Source organism: Martes martes, assembly GCF_963455335.1.
Source record: "Martes martes genome assembly, chromosome: 4".
Classification (NCBI taxonomy): Eukaryota; Metazoa; Chordata; class Mammalia; order Carnivora; family Mustelidae; genus Martes; species Martes martes.
Window position 1 is genome coordinate 189,234,230 of NC_137891.1, and position 21,173 is coordinate 189,255,402.

The 21,173-nt window shown below is 67.2% G+C and overlaps 1 protein-coding gene across 1 annotated transcript in view; it reads left to right on the forward strand.

Moving 5' to 3' along the window:
* Positions 1-21,173, forward strand: part of MEGF6 (multiple EGF like domains 6) — a gene marked incomplete at its 5' end in the record, with an annotated part of 86,900 nt that overhangs the window by 44,429 nt on the left and 21,298 nt on the right. Inside the window, 2 exons of the mRNA XM_080799913.1 lie at positions 13,479-13,601; positions 20,703-20,828. Coding sequence (XP_080656039.1) covers positions 13,479-13,601; positions 20,703-20,828 — 249 coding nt within the window. The remainder of the gene's footprint in view (positions 1-13,478; positions 13,602-20,702; positions 20,829-21,173) is intronic.

The window sequence follows — 21,173 nt, forward strand, 5'->3', positions numbered from 1 at the left end:
ACCCACGGCAGGCTGGTTGGGTACGTGGTCCCGAGCGTCCCATCTGGAAGATGTGGCCAGCTCCATGCTAGGCCAGATGGTGTGGCCTGAGGACCGCAGTGACATTGCTCCTGCTGGGGGGAGGTCTCGGTCCCACCCCCCGGGGGAGAAGGAGGCTGCCGTTTGGAGAGAATCGGCTGTCTCCCGGGGGGGACGTGAAGCCCGCAGGCCCGCTTTCCCACGGTGAGCCACCCACGGTTCCCACTGCTCTGACCCCCCTCCTCGTAGAGATAAGGGAGGCTCTGGGGAGGGGGCAGCGGGGCTGCGGGGGTGGGGGCTGTGCAGGGAGCAGGGGCTTCCTCCAGAAAAAGTCCTTCTCGGCCCAACACGAGAACAGCTGGCTCTTTTGTGGGGTGCTGGGTGGGCTCACCCCGGCTTCTTGGTTCCGTCTTAGCGTGGGGTGGCCGGGCAGGGCCGGGGTCTGCCTGGGGGTGTCTGTGGGAAGCCCATGGGGACTTGGGACAGTACCAGTGTCCCTGCATCCCAGCCCCCCTGGGCCCAGCTCGGGTGTCTGCACTGAGCAGGTGGCTCTCAGGCCCCCCGGGGGACACCAAGGGGACCTGCTGCGAGGCACAAGTGCTCAGGGTAGTTTGGGCACGAAGCGGCTTCTCTGTGGCCTCGCCCACCCAGCCACCCACCTCGGCTGTGGCCTTGGGCTCCAGGCCTGTCTCCCTCCTGGGAAGCCGCTGGGCAAGTGCTTCTCTCTCCCTCCCACTCTGCCTGGCCTGACTGCTGGCCTGGCCTCCACCGGCCTCCTGGAGATGGCTGCCTGCATCGCACCGTCCCGAGGGAGAGGCAGGAATGTGGGAAGTGACAGGCCTTGATTAGGAACCTCCAGGGCTCGGGCTGGGGGCAGGAGGGCCGTGGGTGGACTGGAGCCGCTGTGCTAGCCTGCGGCAACGCCCTGGGGGGTGGCCAGGGGAGCTGCTGGGGACCCTCATCGTGGCGCCTGGGGGGCCCCGACTGCCCTTCCGTAGACTTCATGGGCATGGGGGGCTTTCTCTGACCCTGTCCTGGAGTAGTCCTTGGTCCCTCCCACCCACCCAAGAGAGTCTCAGGGGAGGTTCTTTCCTTTCCCAGGACAACCCTGCTCCCACTAAACCAGGAGAAGGGGAGGGGTGGCGGGAGCCATCATGGTGACCGCAAGAAGGACGCCTTGTCTTGTCCAGTGCACACTGCAGGCTGGGCCAGTTCTGCTGCTGGTGCTCAGGCTGCCCTGGGGCCCCACCTTATAAAAGGCAGCGGGGGGCCTGGGGTCGTGCACCTGCCGTGCTCCGTCTGGGCTCACACAGCTGGGGGGGCGGGGAGTAAAGCCCAGAGTGATGTCCTGGGCGCTCGGGCCCCATTGGAGGTCCCCGTCCTATCCCCCTTGGCTTGCCGGCTTCTCTGGAGCTGGAGGGGCCCCTTGCTTATTCCCTGCCGTCCAAGCTGGCAGGGCCTGGCACGTGGTGGGCACACGACAGGTGTCTGTGGAGTGACCGGCTTGTATGGATCCGGAGACCGGGATGGGAGAGGCCACCTGGCAGGCTCGTTGCGCACCTGTGGGCCTCAGAGCCCAGCCTGCACTCACTCGGGCCTTCTGGTCGCAAAGCCCCTACCTTACTCCTGTCAGGGCCTGGTCCCCTGGCGGCCTGTCCTCTGGACACAGGCAAGCAAGTCTGCCTGAGAACCGTGACCCTTCCCGGCAGGATGGTGGCCTTTCCGACCGGGTGTCCGCAGCCGGAGGCCTCCGCCGTCAGGGGCACCGAGAGTCGAAGGCTTTCCTTCCGCGATGCTGGCTGTTTTCATTCCTCTAGTGAGCATGGGGCAAGTATGCCCTTGAGTGCGGCCAACTCGGGAGAAATGAGTGTCGCCACCGTCAGCAGTCAGAGCCCGCTGGTGACAGCCTGGCCCGCGGGCCTGCCCACACCCTGAGCCTGGGGGAGACCTCAGGTGGGCGGCCTGCGGACGCCGATGTGGCTGAGCCCTGGTGCCCAAGGCCAGTGTTGGGCCTGGGGCTGGAGGCCGAGGGGCAGGGCGACAGGGCGACAGCTGGGTGCGGGAGCTGGGAGGGCCGGTTCTGGTCTCTGAGCCCTGACCTACGGCAGGTGTGGTCTTCACACTCTGGGCTCGGCCAGGGCAGGCGGACGCGTGCTCACAGGGATCCTGCCCTGCTGCAGGGAGTCAGGCTGGAGCTTGTCCCTGTCCCGGAATCTTCCGCCACTGAGCTGGGGGCCTGCTGTGGGGGGCGACCACTTCCACCCGGAGTCGCTGGTCCAGGGTCTTGGCCTGGTTGCGGGCGGCAGTACGTGAAGCTCACGGCGTCAAGCCTGGGGAGGGCGGCACAGGGCCCCTCCTAGCCTTGTTGCTGGGAAGGGTGGGAGAGGTCACACCCTCCACTTCTCTCGTCTCTTGCCCCGTGGGGTTGGGTCCCTTCCCTGTGAGTTTCTGCTCATCCTGAAGCCTCCCCCCGCCCGCCCCAGTGTCCAGCCCCCTGAATGGATTCTCCCGTCCGTGGCTCTGTCCCTCCCTGTGGAATGATGGTCGCGCCTTCCCCGCCCTTGCTGGCTCTTCTCCAGGCCGCTGCGGGAGGCAGGTCTGGGCTGAGCCTCCACTCCCGTTGTGCCCTGCTGCTCTGGACCCCGCTGCACTTCTGACCCCACCCTGGCCTCAGCCGGACTCCAGAACCCCATTGTCAAGCCCTCCTCGCTCCCTGCTCCTTGGGCTCTGCCCCGAGCCGCTCTGGGGATGGGCAGCTGTACCAGAGCGCAGACGGCCAGACCCCAGGACTAGCACATCTTCCGTGATCAGACCCCAGGGAGAGGGAGTGGGTGCTGGAGCCGGGGCCTGGGGCTGGCTGGGTCAGAGCTGGGGGGTCCTCTGGGCTCACTTGTCCCTCTGCATTTCACGTGGACAGTGTCCGCCCTGGGCTCAGCCTATGCACTCGGTGGCCTTGAGTACTTGTGGGGTGGCCTGGGGGCTCAGAGGTGAGAGGGGCCGATGGCCAGCCCTGCCAGCTCCCGGCTTGGGCACCTGGGCGGGAGCATACAGGCTGCTGGCCTGGGGCACCGGCAGAGTTGACCGCCAGCCCCGTGCGCACAGCGTCCTGCACTCAGGTGTGGCCTTCGGGTGGGGGATGCACAGCAGGAGGCGTGACTGCCGGACCCAGCAGTCTGCATGGGCTGTTGGGTGCAGGCCTGGCCGTGCACTTGGCTGTCCATGGACTGCTTGATTCTGGCCATCTGTCTGGGTTCCTGCTGTGGACCAGAGCCAGGCCCAGGGCTTCGGCCAGGCTCCCTGCCCAGTATCCTCCCCTCCCCAGCCTTCCCTGCCTCTGTGCCCTCAGCCTCGCACCTGCCCTGATGTCCTCTGATGGGCTGGCGAGCACACATGTGCCCTTCCCCGCTACCTGGCCACAGGCTGGCTGGCCACCTTCTCCAGGAAAGCCCCCCATTGGTCAGTTTTGCCATCTCCTCTCCCCCGAGTACAGCGTGAGCTCCAGGGCGATCTGGGCAGCTCAGTGTCCTCAGTGAGAGCCAGGCCTTAGGGGCCGTGGCCCAGGTGGGGGCTGTCCACATCCTGGACTCAGGCACTCCCAGGGCTGGACCTGGCCTCCCCACGGCCTTTGCACGACAGCCGGGGATCAAGAGCAGCAGCCAGCTGCCACAGTCGGGGCCTCGTCACGCGCACACGTGTGTGTGCCCACGTGGGTGGGAGGCCTCCGGCGCCACTCCGGGCCAGCTCTCCGCGGGTGCCTCCCAGGCCAGACTCGGCCCCGGGCTCTCTGCTGTGGTGCCAGCGTCTGATGCCCCCCAAGCCGGCTGGTCCCCGGAGGAGAGCGTGTGGGCTGGAGGCTGCCCCACCTTGGGCTCTCGTGGGGGGGGCATGTGTGAAAGAAGAGGGGCACCCCCATGTCCGCCTGGCCCCAGCCAGGGACAGCTGCAGTCAGGACGGGCAGCTGGGCTCTCGGAAACAGCCCTGGTTTTAATTTTCCTTCCCTCTTCTTGGGTGAGGAGTCCAGCCGGGAAATGGTTTACCATGAGGCTGGCGCGGGGACCGGCCGGCTCCGGCTCCTGAAATCAACTCAGGCAGCAGCCTGGGGGGGAGGGCGTGGGGGAGGGACGGGGGTCTGGCGTCCCATGTGCAGGCAGGCCGGACCGCGTGTGGCCCCAGACCAGAAACTGACCTCCGGACCTCGGGGTGGAAACAGCCAGGCGGGCGTGTGTCTCCTGAGGGCCCGGAGGAGGCCGGGGGACTACTGAGACCCCCCTAAGGCCAATGGAAGAGGAGCCCGAGACAGAAGCCTCCTCCAGCCCCTCCTGGCCCTGCTTTCCTGCTGCTGGGGGTCCTGTCGGGGGCTCTCCGGTCGCTGGCCTGTCCTGTTACAGTCCCTGTGCCCACTGGGACACTTGCTTGTCAATGCTTGCCCCCAGGAGGAACACAGGACCTGCCTGACTTCAGCGGGGGCGGGGAGGGGAGAGTGAGCTGAGGTGCTGGCAGAGCCCGAGCCGGGGCCCGAGCGTCCCGGGGCGGCCTGTCCCTGCCCCCGCTTCCTGTGAGTGGGGTCCGGTCCCCGCCCCCGCCCCCGCCCAGCACCGGGGCTGCCTGTGGGTGCCCCGTGCCTGCTCCTCCAGTCCGGACCCTGCTGTGCCCGGTGACCTGCATCCTCGAAGTCTGGGCACCCAGGGATCCTCGGCAGTGACTTCTGGGGGTTTTTCCGGCGCCTCTCCTCTCTCACGCCCCTCTCCCTGCAGAGGGTTTAGCCCCTCCTGAGGCTCAGGGACCGGGGAGCACCCAGCCCCCAGGAGACCGGGAGGGTCCAGACCCACGGTTTCCCCCTCAGGGACCAGACAGGGGGCCCGATGCCCTGGCCTCCTCGGGTGCTGCTGGAGGGCCTGCCCGCTGCACGTCCTGACCCCCTGGGACAGACACAGCACAAGTGAGGGTAGGCTCCGCGGTGCTCTGCTTCCTGCCCCACCCCACCTCCGTCCCTGACCCAGGAACATGTCACTTCTGCCCTGGAGCCCCATGTCAGGGGCCCGTGACGGGATGGACCCAGCCCTCGGGGAAGTGGGGTGTTTGTGGGGCGGCCCGGGCCCTCACCCCAGCCTGGGTGCTGGTGAAGGAGCCCAGTGGCCGCCCGGCTCGGAGAGGAAAGCTGGAGCCGGCCTGCGGGGTGGGGGGACCAGCTCCTTCTGCTGACACAGACATTCCGAGGGGCAGAGACGCCCAGCCCGCATTTCCGCATCGAGAAAGCATTTCCCAAACAGCTTCCAGACCCCACAGCCTCGGGCCTGGATGCGCTTGGCGCTTGGCGGCACCGCAGCGGGGGAGGGGGCAGTGGGGCGGCTGTGGGCACCGTCTGCACGGCTGGTGGCGTCCTGCACTCGGCGGGCTGCTCCCTGCGCGGCCGGGCCCGAGTCTTCCTGCCGGGCCTCGTAGGGGCTGGAGGCCCAGAGCCCTCCGCGGCCCCCTGGCCCTTCCGGGGCGTGCTGCTGGAGCTCATCTCATACCTCGCGTTGTCCCGGGCTGCTGCTCCCAGACTGTGCTCTGCCCTTGCCAGCCCCCGCCCCCGTCCCCGCGCAGGCTGGAATGTATAGCAGTCCGCGTGCCAGGGTGCAGGCCGCCCCTCGGTGGGACAAGAGGACTGAGCGGTGCTTCCCCGTCAGCTTATCGGGATGGGGAGGCGGCAGTGGGAGCCCCAGGGACATGGCTTTGTGGGATAGGGGCTGTCCTGAGGTCCCTTGGCTCTTCTCAAGCTGGTGTGGCCAGGTTCCAGGATGCCTTCTGGGCCGTGACTTCATCCACCAGCGAGCAGGGAGGCTGGTCCCAGGACGCTACCCCTCTGACCCTCGGCTCTGGACGCTGCCGTGGCTCTTGCGGCTTGGCCCGGGGGCAGGGACCCGGTGTGCAGACACGCCAGCCGCTTGGGCGGATTCTTAAGGACTCCCATTTCTTAAGGGTGGCATTTTCTGCATCCGCTTTCCCCACCCTCTCACACGGCAGGCCTGTGGTGGTCTTCCCTCGCTGCAGACGGGGAGACGCGCACAGAGAGGTTTGTCCCCTTGGCAGCAAGCTGGGCGCTGGGCATGGGGAGACCAGTGCCGCCCCACAGAGAGCCATGTGTGTAGTCTTAAGTTCTCCCGAAGCAACGCTAAAAAAACTAAGAAATCAGGGACATTGATATTAATGATCTATTTTACTTAATGCCACGTATCCAAGTAAAACCACTTACATGTGAAATTCATGTAAAAAGGACTAAGGTGATTCCTTACTTCTGTTTCGTACCAAGAAGCTGGTGTGTTTTATGAGGACGAGTGACAGCCCCCGTGCTCAGTGGCCGTGGGGGCTTGTGGCCCTCCCCTGGGACACAGGACAAGGCAGAGCCCTTTGCCAGGGTGGGCAGGACTTGGGGGGCTACACAAGGAGACCGAGGCCGGTGCCCCCCCTTCCTGTCTGGCTCTTCCTCCTCCCACGGCCCTGGTCCAGAGAGACGTCAGGGTGGAGGCTGCATGGGACTTAGGAACCCCTCGCGGGGTCTCTGCAGGGCCTTCACCCCAGAAGGGTGCTCTTTTGGGGTGTACCCTGGGAGTATCCCAGGCCCTGCTGCCCAGCGGTGAGGGTGACTTTGGAGTCAGAGCTTCCGATGGTGTCCCTCTGCCCCTCCCTGGGAGACAGAGCTTGTCTCCACGGCCTCCTGTTCCCTGCCTCCTGACTGGTGGCCGCGGATGGGGGGACCCTTGGGTTCCCCTGATCACTGGTTTGTGAGCTGTTGGAAAATGAGATTTACACCCCAGTGACAAAGTGCTGCCCCGTGCGGAAGGCGCCGCACAGCGATCCGACGGTGTGCCCATCCGGGACGCTTACGGGAGCTCCCAGGGTGAGAGGCCCGAGCTCAAGGGCTGGTGGGTCGTTCAGACGGCGGACGGGAGAGAGGCTCACCCAGGAGGCGCTGGCAGGCAGGGGGCCAGTGGGATGGGCGGCCTCTGTCCCTCGGGCAGGACTGGGTGAGGCGAGGTGGTGCCTCTCTCCCCGGACCTGGCCCATAGGTGGGCTGCGCAGAGCACCGGACAGCAGGGCCTTGGCCCAGTCGTTGGCCAGGAGGTGGGCGGCTGGCCTACACAGGGTCCCCGGGTGAGACCTCAGGGGCAGGCAGGGGCTGTGGGTCAGATGCTCATGAGGCCCGTATGCCTAGGTTCTTAGGGGGCTGCCTACTTGGGACTAAGCTGGAGCCTCAGGCTGTGCCCACTAGCGAACAGGGGGTTCAAGGCCCTGGGGTTGGATGTGCCTCCGAGGCTCATGTAGCCAGACACCTGGGGCTCGCTGCCCTTGATAGGGAGTCCGTTTTCGCTCTGACCCTCTCCCACCTGCTGCAGGGGTGTAGGGACTCCCCCTGGGTGCCAGCCCCCGTCCAGGGGAGGACGGGTCAGTGCAGGGAGCCGGGCCCGTCCAGGGGAGGACACGACAGTGCAGGGAGCCAGGGAGCCGGTCTGGCTGGGGGCTGCAGGCCTCTTCCCCCAGGTGCCTGGCTCCCACCCACCTCACACTTGGCAGACCCCGGCCCACCTAACTGTCCTTCTGAAACCCCCAGTGGCATTGCCAGGGGGGCCTCCTTGTCTGTTTGGGTGTCTTCCGTGTAGGTGTGGGCACGCATGTGCCCACACATGTCTGTTGGGGGGGGGGGCTGTGTGTGTCACGTGCGCATCTGCACACGTGGGTCTGTTTGTGCACGTGTCCCCGAGGGTCTGCCGGAGGGTGCCTGTGTGCGTGTGCGGGGCTCCGCGTCGGGGTGCGAGAGCGCGCGCCGGAATGCGCGGGGCGAGGAGCGGGTCGCGGGGGCGGAGCGGGGGCGGGGAGGGGGGGGACCGGCGCGGCCCGCGGGGGTGGGGCGGGGTGGGGCGGGGCGGGGCGGGGGCGGCCCCTGCGCCTGGAGGATTTGGCCTTCACCTGCGGGGGGCGGAGGGAAAGCCGAGAACAAAAAGGCGCGGGGCGGGGCGCCGGGCTCTGAGCGCGCCGGGGCCGCTGGGGTGCGCGCAGCTCGCCGGCCGGCCATGCGAGCGTCCCGGGGCCGCGGGGCCCTGGCGGCGCTCTGGTGCCTCGGGCTGCTGGGGGGCCTGGCGCGCGTCGCGGGCACGCACTACCGCTACCTCTGGAGGGGCTGCTGGCCGTGCCACCTGGGCCAGGCCGGCTACTCCGTGAGCGCCGGGGACCGGAGGCCAGGTGGGCGCCGGGCGGACTCTGCGCGGGCTGGGGGCGCCGGGCGGACTCTGCGCGGGCTGGGGGCGCCGGGCTCCGCCGCGGGCCCCCTTTGCACCTCTTTTTGAAGCTAGCGCCGAGGCTGAGAGCGCGGAGGCTGCAGGGAGCAGGGCGGGGGCAGTGCGGCTGGCGGCCGCTTCCTCTGGGACAGGGCCCTTCCTCCCTGAGTCATCGGACCTTCCGTCCCCCCCTGGCCTGGCTGTGGGGTCTGCTGACAGCCAAACGGTCTCTTGACCGGAGGGAAGAGAAGCAGCCCCTTTCATTTGCTTGTGGCATGGGGTGGGGGGACATTTCCCCCGCACTGGCAGCTTGGGGTTGGGGGCGTCAAGAAACAAGACAGCTTCAAAGGAGAGCCCTCGGGTCCCTAAGCAAAGTCTGCCCCTCCAGGGTCCTTAGAGCCTGGCCCCTTGGCGGTCATGCATGGATGTGGCAGGTGCCATCCTTTCCATCACCTTCCCCAAGCCTTGGGTGTGTGACCACCCCAGTGAGCTGCAGAGGGAGCCCCGAGACCCCAGCAGCTCATGGACAGCGGATACACCCTTGTCCGGGTCTGTCCTGCCTCTCCCTGCCCTTTAGATCTGGTACCCGCGGTGCGCCGGCCTCCCCGCAGGAGCGCCTCAGAGGCTGGGGGCCATCATCCTCCGGAACGGGAGGCGGGCCCTCCCCTCCAGACCGGCCCTGGCCCCTGAGTGTGGCTCTCTGCAGGGCACCTGGTCTTCTTGGAGGTACTGGCCCTGCTCCGCTGTCCTCTGAGCCTTGCCAGCTGGGTCTCAGGCTGGGTCCCCACAGGGTGGGCAGCCCTCCTCCCATGCAGTGGTTCAGCCACAGACAGGCCAGTGCTGTCACCGCACTGCTGGTGACTGTAAGTGCCGTGAGGCGGCGGTGTAGCCTCCAGAGGGAGGCTGTGTGGGGCTGGGCTTTGGGGAGCTCCTGCCCAGCTCTGGGGCCCGCGTGGCCTTGCGGAGAGGAGAGGACGAGAGCCTGTGGATGACAGGGTGCTATCTCTGGGCATGAGGACCCTGGGGCATGTTTGGGGGCAAGCAGGATTCTGAACTTGATAACCACGTGAGTGGGCTTCCCGGCGGCGTCCCAGAGGGCCCAGGTTTCCGGGGGAAGCATGCGCGAGGCTTTGGAGGAAGGGGCTGATGGGGGAGAGAGTGTGTCTGCAGGGGCTGCTTGCTCGACCGGCCTGAGCCCCTGGCCCGGCAGCTGGGGGAGCCTCCATGGGCTCCCCGCAGCATCGAGACTTGCGCAGCAAGGACGACCTGGGGAGTCAGCCCGGGGTCGGCCCGGCAGTGTGTCCCCGTGTGCCAGGGTGGGAGGCAGTTTCCGTCAGCAGGCCGCCGAAGCCGCCAGCCACACAGCTCAGCCTGGGGCGGCACCAGCATGCTCCCGGGGCCTGGGGCCTGCCTGCTCCTGGGCCCCCAGCTGCTCCCTGTGCGGGTGTGAGCCGCACCCGACGCGTGGGGGCTGGGCCTCAGGCTGCACAGGGCCGGGGGTTGTGCTCCGGGCTCTCGTCCCCGGTTCCACGGGGTCAGCCTGGGAGGCTCGGGGCCTTCAGGCTCTCTTTCAGAGACCCCTGGGGTCGGGGGGCACCCAGGTCCCCCTCTGTGCTGTCTGCAAGAGGGATATCTTCTCTGTAGTTCTCTGTAGTTCCAGGGCCTAAGGTGTCAATGCCCAGTTTGGAGTGACTCAGGGCACTGGTCCCATGGCAGGAAGCCCCATGTGAGGGCAAGTTGGCTGGAGAGAGCAGGCCCGCGGGACAGGCCCCGGGGAGGGCATCTGGCCCCGAGAGAGCACAGCGGACCTCACTGGTGGTGGGGGGGAGGGCGCAGGAGGCCGGGCTGGGCCGAAGCCCCATGTCTCCCTATCTCTTTCTCCCTGACGTCCTGTCCCCACCTTTAAGGGCCTCGTGATGACTGTGGGCCCACCTGCAAAGTCCCTTTAGCTGGCGAGGCTCCAGGGATTAGACTGCGGGCCCTTTTGGGGGCCGTTACTCTGCTGACCCCGCTCTCCTTAAAGACACTGAGCCTGTGGCTCTCAGGTCCCAGCCACCGCCGCGAGTCAGCAGCTGCCGGTGGCTGGAGTCGGCGGAGGACAGCGGCCCCCACGTGGTGGCCTCGGGAGCCGGGCAGGCAGGGTGAGGGACGTGGGTCCTGCATTGCTTCCTGAGGGTCTGTTTCCTCCGTGAAGGGGCCCCGACAGGAGGTCGGGCGACCGCGTGCCCCGCTGCCCTCGCAGGCCTCCCTTGCCCAGAGGGCTGAAGGGGGAGGCCTCAGGCTCTTCAGCCTTGAGCTGCGTCCCGATGCCCGCGCGGCTGACGGTGCCCGGGGGCCCTGGAAGTGGTGTCTGAGCGTCATTGCGCCTGCCGGGCCACGGCTCACAGACAGTGTCCCCGCCGGGGCTGGGTCGCCGATCACTGGGAGGGCAGCTCCAGGGGCCACTGGAGAGCTTGGGGCTGCCGTCCGCGTGCCAGCCCCTCCCACCGGGGCCGCCGTGGGAGATGGCTTGCAGACGCGGCCCTGTGCGTCTTAGCAGGGAGCAGGCTTTCTGTCCACTGGTGTGCACACTTGAGTCTGAATGTTCCTGTGCGGGCAGCAGGGGGGCCCGAAGAACAGTGGTCACGTGGGCGGGGTGGGAGCCAGGCCGGAGGCCCCGGCCGTCAGGGCAGCTGGAGGGACCCTGCCGGCTGACGGCAGCCTCCTGCCTGTGCCTCCCCCGAGTGCTTCGTCCCAGACTGTCCGTTTGCTGTCCTTGTGGCCCAAAGGGCTGCTGGGCTGGCCGAGGGGTTGACGCTGTCCTGGGCTCCCCTTGCGTCCCGGACGGCTTGCTCAGATCTGCCTGGGAGCTGCTGCAGGATGTGGCTGCCCAGCCGAGTGTCCGAGCAGCCTCTCCCCCAGCTGGGGTCTGGAGTGAGCCGAGCGTGATTATGAGCTGCCGGCCGAGAGCAGGGTTCCCAGAAGCCTGTGTCCCTGCCCGCCTGCGTCCCTGCCCACCAGCGTCCCTGCCCGCCTGCACTCCCGGGCCCGGGGCCACGTCAGGAGCACCGCGGCACGCCGGAATGATGCCTGGCAGGGTTGGTCTGGACACTGAGGCTGCCGTCCACCGCCTGCCCCCACAGACAACACATACCTGGCAGGTCTTCCCTGAAGTTTTGCTAAGCACCTACTACGTGCCTGGGGCCATGTCCCCAGTGGTTGCATCTTTACCTCCTCTCTGAGCCCCCGTGGGGGGTGCTGCCTGCACCTCCCTTCCACCCACTTGCCACCCAGCTGACTCTCCCGAAGGAGGTCCCTGGGTCCCCCTGTCACCTCCTGGAGACTCTGCTGGGGCCCTTGGACCTCTGCCTTCAGGCTTCTTCCTGAGAACCACCCTGGTCCATCCTGAGAAAGCTCCAGGCTGCCGCGGGCAGAAGAGAGCCTCCCTGCGTCTTTGGGCCTCTCCCCAAGGTGCTCGGCACGGCCCTGGGGGTCTCCTCGGACTGACCTTGTCTGTGCGCAGCAGAGGCCCTGGCCTCATGGAGTTGGTTTGGTGTCGTTTCTGGGGCTCCAGGTCTGTTCTCCGAGCGTGGGCTGGTGGCACGGTTCCCGTGTGTGTGGGAAGCACAAGCTGGTGGGTGGGCGCGGGGGATGGCCGGGGGGAGCCTCGTCCTGTACCCCACCTTTGGCACCCTCCACAGGCGGCCTCAGATGGCCGGCGTTTTAGGAGAATGGAAGCTGAGCATTTTCACGGGAGGGAACCAGAGGCTGGAGTCGTGCCTTGTCGACGTCGGAGTGGAGCGTCTGTGTGTCTGTCTCCCTGCGTTTGTGGTCGGGGAGGCAGGCGTCTGAGGAGTGTGGACTGGCCTGAGGCCCGGCATGGGCTTCCGGCCCTGCGCCTGGTGGGCCGGGGGCCCCCGTGTCTGCAGCTGCTCCCTCCCTCGGTCTCCGGGTCTCCCGGACAGTCGTGTCCCTCCTGGCGTTAGCCGCGCACACAGGTGTCTCAGCAGCCTGTTCTGACCACTTCCGTCGCTGCCCAGCCTCCCCGGGGGCCCGGGTTGGTGGACGGAAGTCTGGAGGGAGGGATGAGAGGTAAGCGCAGCTCCCAACTTCCCTGTGTCTCTGCATTCCTGCAGGAGGAGGTGACCCTCCTGGGGTGCAGGCCCGCGGGCCCCCGGCTCTGGGGACGGTCTTCCTGCTTCTCCAGTTCTTAGCTGGGCTCCTGGGGTGGCCCCCCGGGGCCTTTGGGCTGGCCTCATCCACTCCTGGTGGGCGGGGACGCGGGGGCGCTGGGGGCACGTGGGCTGCTCCGGTGGCCGGCGGTCTCGGATGGAAGGTGTTCGCCCAGAAGTGCCTGGGACCTCCCCGAGGTCCTGTCCGGAGGATGTCGCTGGTGGTCTGGCCCCCGGGAGACCCGGGCAGATATCACCCACGTTAGTTTCCCGGGACCAAACCAACAGTAGATGTTCACTCTCCGACCGTTTTGGAGACTGAAAGTTGGAGGTCAGGGTGTCGGCAGCTCCGCCGAAAGCTCCAGGGGAGACCCGTCCTCTCGTCCTTCCAGCCTCTTGCGGCCCCGCCTGGTTCCTAGGCTGTGGCCACCTCATTCCAACCTCTGCCTCCCCGCGTGTCTCCTGGGAGGACCCTGGTTGCCGGATGTAGCCCCCCTCCCCCGTCCAGCACGGGTAACTAATTGCATCTGCTTCTGAAGGTCACGTTCTGAGGCTCCGCGTGGATGTGAATTTGGGGGGACGCTGTTCAAGCCTCGTCTCCCCTAGCCAGAGCCCGAACAAGGGCATCTCGTGCATTACTGGCTTTTCCTTTTGGGCTCACGGGTCCCAGAGGAGCGGCTGGCCCTGTCCTGAGAGTATTTCCGGATCTGGACCTTCGGGGTAGAGCACGAGCTCCAGGTTCAGCTCGAAAGTCCTGAGGAGCTGGGCCTCCCCTGACCTCAGCCCAGTGCCCTCTGCAGCCGCCGCCTTGTCCAGACCACTGCTGCCTGTGCTGTGTCTGACCCCCAGGGCTCCCCACGGTCTGGCCACACCGAGGTGGCGGCTCTTCCCCACAAGCAGGCTGGCCGGGTGTGAGGGAGGGGCCCTGCCTTCTCCCCACTCTGCTCCGGCAAGCGTGGGCCCGGAGTGCGGGCACCCGAGCGGGGTTCCTCTGTGAGGGCACCTGGATCGGGGTCCCTGGGGCGGCTAACCCTTGGCCCGTGTCCCCGTCCAGATGTGGATGAGTGCCAAGTGCACAACGGCGGCTGTCAGCACAGATGTGTGAACACACCAGGCTCTTACCTCTGCGAGTGCAAGCCCGGGTTCCGGCTCCACACGGACGGCAGGACCTGCTTGGGTAAGTACCCGGCTGCCCCCCACCCGGGCTCTGTGCCACCACCCCGCCTGGGTTCCTGGCCTCCACCCTCCTGGCTGGGCCCACCGCGGGGGTGGGGGTGCTGGGGTCCCCGTCCTCCTGGACCTGCTCAGGGGCTTGTCCTGCTGCGTGTGTGCTGCCCCTTGGGGCTCTGGCTGGCCTGTCACGGGGCAGTGCGCCCTCCACGCACGTGAGGGAAAGAGTGAGTCCCCAGGGCCTGGCTCCCCCATGCTGAGGCCGGACCCTGTGACCCTGGGGTACGGAGGCCATGTTCCTGGGGTTCCTCTCTCGACTTGGGGAGGAGCTCCTGGCCAGCACTCTGTGCAGGGCCCTCTCAGCCGAAGCCGTGGTGCTGGGTCAGCAGGGGCCCAGGGCCCGGGGACCAAACTTGGGGGTGACTTGGGTGCTGGCCGGGTGGAGGTGGCTGGTGAGGGCAGGGGCAGGGCCGGCATGAGGCCACTCTTGGCCTGCAGAGCTGGGGTTCCTGGGCCCGGTCCCCCCACCCCGGCCTTGGGAAGCTTAGGGGGTTGGGCCGTGGCAGGTCAGGAAGAGGCAGCTGAGAAGCAGGACCCCGACCCTCACTTCCTCCGCAGGGCCTCTGTCTGTGGGGAGTAGACTTGTTGGAGGTGCCCTGGCCACAGCGTGCTGTCCCTGCAAGCGTGGAGGGCTACCGGGGCGAGGGGGCCGGTGTCGGGTGCCCGCTGAGGCGGAGGGTGGGGGGGCCGCAGGCTGGGGTCTGGTGCTGAGCCCTCCGCTCGCTGCACCCCCGCCTTGCCCCTCTCCTGCCTGGCTCTGGACGCAGGAGCCCAGGGCCCGGGGCTGCTATGTCTGGGAGGCCATGTGTGGTCCTTCTCGGGGGGCTGGGGCGGGACGCCCCTCGTTTCCTCCCTGGGGACGCGGAGTGGGCCCGGCAGGCTGCGAGTGGCCTCATTCCTCACGCTGCGCTGCGATGTGGCAGGGCGGCCCGCCAGCCCCGGGGGGCCCTCCGGGCACACACACTCTCACATGTCCGGGCGCCGCCGCGCGGGGAGGGAGGCAGCTGCTCCGCCGTTTCTCCGGGTCGGGAAGTGGAAACAGATGTGGGAAGTGTTGTAATGTGCTTCCAGACAAACCCAGTGGGGGTTGCGGCCCCCAGTTGGGGGTTAGGGGAGGGGACTTCTGGGAGCCTGCTGGTTCCCCCAGGCCCCTGGACATCCCGGAGAAGCGTGTCCCTGGGGCCCCGGCCGTGGTGGGCTGGGCTCGGCCTGGGGGGTGCCCACTGTCCCCTCCCTGCTGGGGGCTCCCCCGTGAGGGGCCTGGGGCTGGGACACCCCCCAGTCTCTCTGGTCTCCCCATCTGCTGGTGACGCCTTCCTGGGGTGCCTGACGGCAGGAATGCCCACTGGTGTTGGGTGAACAGCAGGCAAAGGCAGGGGCACCTTCCTGGCCATGGAGGGACAGGTCGTGGCCTCGGAGAGTGTCCTTCAGCTGCTGGCTGCGGGAGGCCTGGAGGGGCGCCCCTCGTTCTTGCCCTGGCCCCCAGCCCACCCGGCTGCGCCTGAGCCCTTCCCAGGCGCCCTCCGTGCCTGTGCTCCGGGTGCAGAAGTCTCCATCTGGGGCATTGGTTTATCTTAAACGTCTCTTCAGGGTCCTCTGCCAGGGATCCTGGGCGTGGTCTGCACAGCCGGGCAGGAGGCCCCTCGGCGGGCAGCCCCAGCACCACGCTCCCAGGCTCTCTCGGAGCTGGCACTCACCTCCCGCTGCTCCCCATTGCCGGGAGTGGTTTCCTCAAGGCTGCTGTTGGGTGTCCCCCTCTCTCGACTGGAACTCCCAGCAGGACATGCCCAGTGCCCCGCTTACCTGCACACGCCTGGCTCTTGTGGTGGCTTCTTTGTACCGGGGGCTCCCGGGAGCTGACGTGTTGCCAGGGTGCAGGCGGGGGCCCGGGTCCCCCCGGGGGGTGGGGTCTGGAGTTGCGGTGGGTGTGTCAGGCTTGGTCCCCTGGGAGCTGCCTTTTCTGGAGGGGCCTGGGCCTTGTTGAGAAACTTCCGGAGTGGACAGGCCTCTCCAGGGAGCTTCGTCGCAGGCAGAGTGGAAAGTGTTTGATCCTCTCGCTAATGCACCCCTTTTGCTGTCTGGGGGACCTGCCCAGCCGCAGCGCTGTTCTTGGGTGGGTAGGCGGGGACGAGCGGCTTCCAGGTGGGGGCCTGGGGGAGGACATTGCTGGACCCTCCGCGGGCTCTGAGTGGGGGGAGCTGGACTACCTGCCACTGAGAGCTGTGGGGGCCTGTCCCCTCTCCGCTGGGATTCCTAGGCTATAGGACACGGGGAGGAGCTGGGCCTTCTCTAACCGAGGTTTACGGGGCGCCCTCAGAGCTCAGACCACCCTAGGGCTATGGATGCTCACGGGAGGAATTGGGATAGGAATCCCGCGTCCCCAGCGGGGCCCAGCTGCACAGCTGGAATACAGCTGCCCTGGAACCCCTCCCCTGGGGCCTGCTGGGAGTCTCTTCTGGGGGAGGGGTGCCAGGAGCTCCCCTGGGACTTTGCAGCCTAGCAGAAAACAGCCCCAGGCGCCCACTCCCATCCAGCCGCTGAGAGTAAGAATTACCTGGAGCTGGAGGTTGGGATGGAGAAGGAGCTCCCCCCGCAATATGACCTCATTCGTGTGATGCCAGGTCTCAGGCCCTGAGGGATGTCGGAAGTCCTCAAAGGCACATTTGAGTGGGGGCCTTGAAACACACAAGGGGGGCCTTGAAACACCGTGGAACTTGCCTCCGAGGCAGGGAGAGGACAGGAAATGCACAGCTTTCTCCCATCTCTCCTTTGTAGAAGGTCTGATGGAAATAAAACACGAAAAGGTTTCCATTCTTCAAAAAGAGAATTTGCAAGCACTTTGCCATCAGCCCGAAGTCCCGGAGCACCACCCACTTAGCCTGGGCCCCGGAGAAGGGGATGTAGCCTGGCATCTGGCATCATGGGGCTCTCCATGGCCAGGGAGCCTTCGTGGATGTGTCCCCCAGCCTCGGGTCGGGCAGAGCAGGGCCTAGTGTTAGTCTACCCTGCTTGTCACCCTCGGGCCACGGAGCTGGCCTCTCTCCTTTCCCGACTCGGGGCTTAGGGCCTGCAAGTGCTTTGATCAGGGGACGTGTTTAGGGAGGGCATTCTTGTTTCTCTGTGACATCTCGTGGAGATCCAGCCCACGAACCCACGGAGAGCCGCCGCTGGGCACTTTAACACTTGGGCCTGGGAAGCCCACTTCCCCTGGGCAGCTGGACTCCTAGACACCTGTCCCGGGGTCCCTTCTGGATCCTGCTCTTGAACATGGATGCTTCTCCACGTCCCCTTAGGCAAGTAGGACCCCAGGGGGTCCCTATGAGGGACCATGATATCACCCTCCAGCAGCGGGTCCTGTGTGATGCCCTGGGCCAACCACTTGGAAGACCTGGGCTCTCTATCCTCCTCCCGCCTTGGCCTCTGCCCCTATGGCCTTTCGGACTCCTGCCCCCCCCCCCCGACCAATTGTGCTGGCAGCATGCACTCCCCACCCACTTCACCAGTAACTGGATGTCCTGGTTCCCTCTCCTAGGAGTCCATGGGCCCCTGGTGCCCATGGCGTGGGGGAGGGGCTCCCCAGCTCTGCCTTTCCCTGGGCCTCGGGGCAGTCTCTTTCCCTGCCAGGCCAGGGGGTCTCCCAGTGAGGGGGCAGCGAGGGGAGTCCCCAGGGAGGCCACATGACCCCTCTGGAGGCCCCAGGCAGCAGGAAGGTGGAGATCTCCAGGCTTGTCTCCAGCCCCATCCCCGCAGAGTTATGCCGTTCTGAGAGTGTTCTCCAGCGGCCCCCAAACCCCCAACCCCGCAGGCTGCGGCTGCTAGAAGTCGCTTTCCCAGCCCCGAGGGGCCCGTGGGTCTGGATGGGGCCGTTGGAAGGCAGCCCCGCCCCTGGGACGCCCCGGGATGCTGCGGCTTTGCTCAAGCCCGGGAACCCAGCGATGCAGCGCCCAGGGGTGAGGGGATGGTCATGCCCCAACCCAGGGGAGCCAGGGGCAGTGGTCACAGAGCCCGGGCTGGACGAGGACACCCAGCAGGGAAGCAAGGGCAGCCGGGGCCGTGCAGCGGGGAGGACTGGAGCCAGGTACGGGGTCTGGCGGCCGGTGGGAGGAACAGCCTGTGTGTCACACCTTTGCTTTACCCCGACGTGGGAGGTGTGGGCCGGAGGTCAGCACGGCCTGGGTCCCGGGGCCCCCCTCACGGCTGTCTCTCCCTGGCTCGGACTCCAGATCGGTGGCGGCTGGTGGGTGTGTGGTTTGTGATGAGGCCGGCCCAGCCCCTGGCACGGGGGTGAGGGCGGCCAGTTGCAGAGCCGCAATTCCTTGTGGCCGCCTGCCGTGCCGGACCCCCAGCCGAGGGCGGGGAGCGGGACGGCAGGCGCACGGCGGAGGAGATGGCCACCCTGCCTGGAGGGATGGGGGGACAGAGCCCGAGTGAGTCTCCCTTTCTGCCCTGCCACGCTGGCCGTGTGCCCCACAGAGGGCTTTCCAGAAGGAAGGACCCTGTGGGTGGCCTCTGACCACACGTTGGTGGGAGGCTCTTGGTACCTAGAAACCAAGCCAGTCCGAGGGCGGTAATTACCAAACCCCGTGAAGGCAGCGGGGACCAGAGCCACCCCGGCCTGCCCAGAAACCACGGGGCTGGGTGTGGAGGCAGCCGCAGAGCCTGCTGGCAGGCTCGGGTGCTGCTGACAGCAATGCCCTCCCGCGGGAGGCCGGCCGGGCAGAGTCGCCGCCCGCCGCCCCACCTGCCGCCCCACCTCCGAGTCACTGGGATGCCCCCGGGTCTGCGTCCGTGCCCAGGTCTCCGGGATGCCCCGGTGCCTGCACCCGCAGAGACCCTGGGGCGCGGGCAGAACGGTCCCTCCCCCCACTCCCCCCGCCAACGTCCCTGCCTCCTGCTCAGGTAGCCCCGTGCCTTCGTGCGTGGACGCCTTGCCCGCAGGCCCCCGGGTGGTGGCGGCCTCTGCTGGCAGAAGGCAGGCTTGCAGCCCAGCTCCTGGAAGCCGCCCGCGTCTGGGGCTGAAGCCGGGGGTCCTGGAAGGTCCAGAGGGAGGGTCTGTCAGCTCGGGGCGCTGGAACAGGTCCCGCCACAGGCGGCTTGAAGAACAGAAATTTATTTTCTCGCCGCTCTGGAGGCGGGAAGTTCCAGATCACAGTGCCGGCCCGTGGGGCTGCTGGTGGGGGGCCCCTTCCTGGGGGCTCCTTCCCGTGGCCTCCTGCGGCGGAGAGAGAGACGCAGAGATACAGAGATCTCACGTCCCTTCTCATAAGGACACAGGTGCTGCCGGATCAGGGCGGCACCTTTAGGACCTCGTAAAACCTAACGTTTCTCCACGAAAGCTCTGCTTCCGAGTTCATTCACATCGGGGGTTCAATTCGAGGGGTACGCCTACGAATCTTGGAGGGCCACGAGCACTCGCCCCGGACCTCCGGTTTCTGCCAGGCTCTCAGCTTTGCTGCGGGTCCGAGCGGGGTTCTGATCGGCGGGAGCGCCCGGGCTGGGACGTGGATTCCACGGCTGGGTTTTGAAGTGACCCAAGGAGCCTGGATCCCTCCACCAGCTCTGGGCACTGGCCACACCCAAGCCGGCCCCTCCCTGAGCTGCACAGCCCAGTGCCTGAGAAAAAATCTGTGTCGATGAGCTTTCCGGGAACCCGTGGCCCTGCGTGTGCGGTATGACACCGGGCTTGGCTCCCCGTGCACACAGCTTTGAGCATCTGGAGGTTAGGACTCGGCAGGGCACGGGGGTGGGAGCCTGGGCTCCCTCTGCTTGCCGCCTTCCCCCCCACCCAGTGATTTCTCCCCTGCATGTTGCCCTGGGCCGGGTGCCTGATTGTCCCCGCGCCTGACTTGGGGGCTTAGCCTGGCAGGGGCGGCTCCTGGGCCCTCCTGGGTCCTCCTCCCTGTCCTGCCGACCCCCCTGCCCTGTGCTCCATGACCCTCTCTCTGTGTGCCTGTCCCACCCTGTCAGGAGGGGCGCTGGTGCCCGTGGTGAGTCTCGAGTGGGGATGCTGCTGGAGTCGTGAACCCAAACAGCCCCGGGACTGGGGGGGGCTCAGCTCATGCTCGGAAACGCCCGAGTGATGGCGGTGGCTGAAACGGAGCGTGTCGGCGCGGACACAGGGGTGGCGGCTGGGGAAGGGGCTTTGTGGCTGGGGGACAGCAGACAGTGGCTTCCCTGCTGGCCTTGCTTGGGCCCAGGCCTCGCATCTCTGCCGCTCTGCTGTGCACAGGCCAGGTGCAGCAGGAGACACAGCCAACGTGGCCATCCTCGTGTCCTCCCTGGGCGCGCCCCCGTAGGGCTGGGACCCTCGGCAGGGGCTCCCTGACCCCACACCTCCTCATGTGAAGAAAGTGGGCGCTCTTGCGAGTGCCGTGTTCCGGATTGCCCAAACCCGCTTGCCCTGTCTTGAAGGGAGTTCCTTCTGCCTTCCGCGTGGTCTCAGAGACCTGGGGCCACATGCCTAGTGGCCGCCCCTTGGCACTGCCAGGCCTGCCGCTCCTGCTCCCCACAGAAACCGCTCCCTTGGAGCTGCAGGCCAGGCTTCTGGGCTGCAGTGGCCCTCCGTGGCAGCCCCACACACATGCCTGCCCTGACCCGATAGGTGACCCGATCGGAGAGAGAAGCATCCGAGCCCCCTCTGCCCACAGCTGGCCTGCTGCCTCCTCCGGGAGCCTCCCAGGCTGCTTGGCCTCTGGCCTTGGAAGCGCCGGCTCTCAGTGGGCCGTGTGGTGCTCTCCATGCTGGGTGATGCCGGGTGGCCCTGGAGGGCCTGTCTACAGCCAGTCTTCAGGCAGGCGGGGCATGCGGGTCCGGAAGCAGATCACGGTTTGTGTACCCTACACGTGGGTCGAGCATCGAAGCCAGGCCCGTGAACCCTGTAGGAACAGTTTGCCTCTCGAAGTCCTGCTTCTGGGACAGAGACAGAAAGGAAAGGGGCGGGGAGGGTCCTGAAGGATTCTGCAGGAGGTGGTCGGAGCCTGATGAGGGTAGGTCCCTTGGCTGGGTCATCCCCCTGGGCCGTATCCACCACTCCTGTCTGTGTCCCCAGCCATAAACTCCTGTGCTGTGGGGAATGGGGGCTGCCAGCACGAGTGTGTCCAGCTCACGGTGACCCGGCACCACTGCCAGTGCCGCCCCGAGTTCCAGCTCCAGGAGGATGGAAAGCGCTGTGTCCGTGAGTGTGCCGCCCTGGAGATGGGCGCTGGGACTCCCCTGCTCCCCATGCCACACACCCACCCGGGATCCCTGAAGCCCGAGCCCCAGGCAGCTGCCGGCACAGATCCTGGGTTCACTTCCCTGCGTGGCTGCTGGGGCTGGAAGCAGGACTCGGGGGAGGCAGGGCCCCTTGGGTGGTGGGGCACCGTCTGGCCCCCAGTGGGTGTGGTGGGGAAGCCCCTTAGGCTGTGCTCTGGGATCGTGCATCTGCTGGGGGCAGGAAGCCCTGGATGGGGCGTGTGGGGGATGGGGCAAGAAAGGGCATTCTGCGTGTTTCTCAGTTCTCACACCGTCCTGGGCTCCG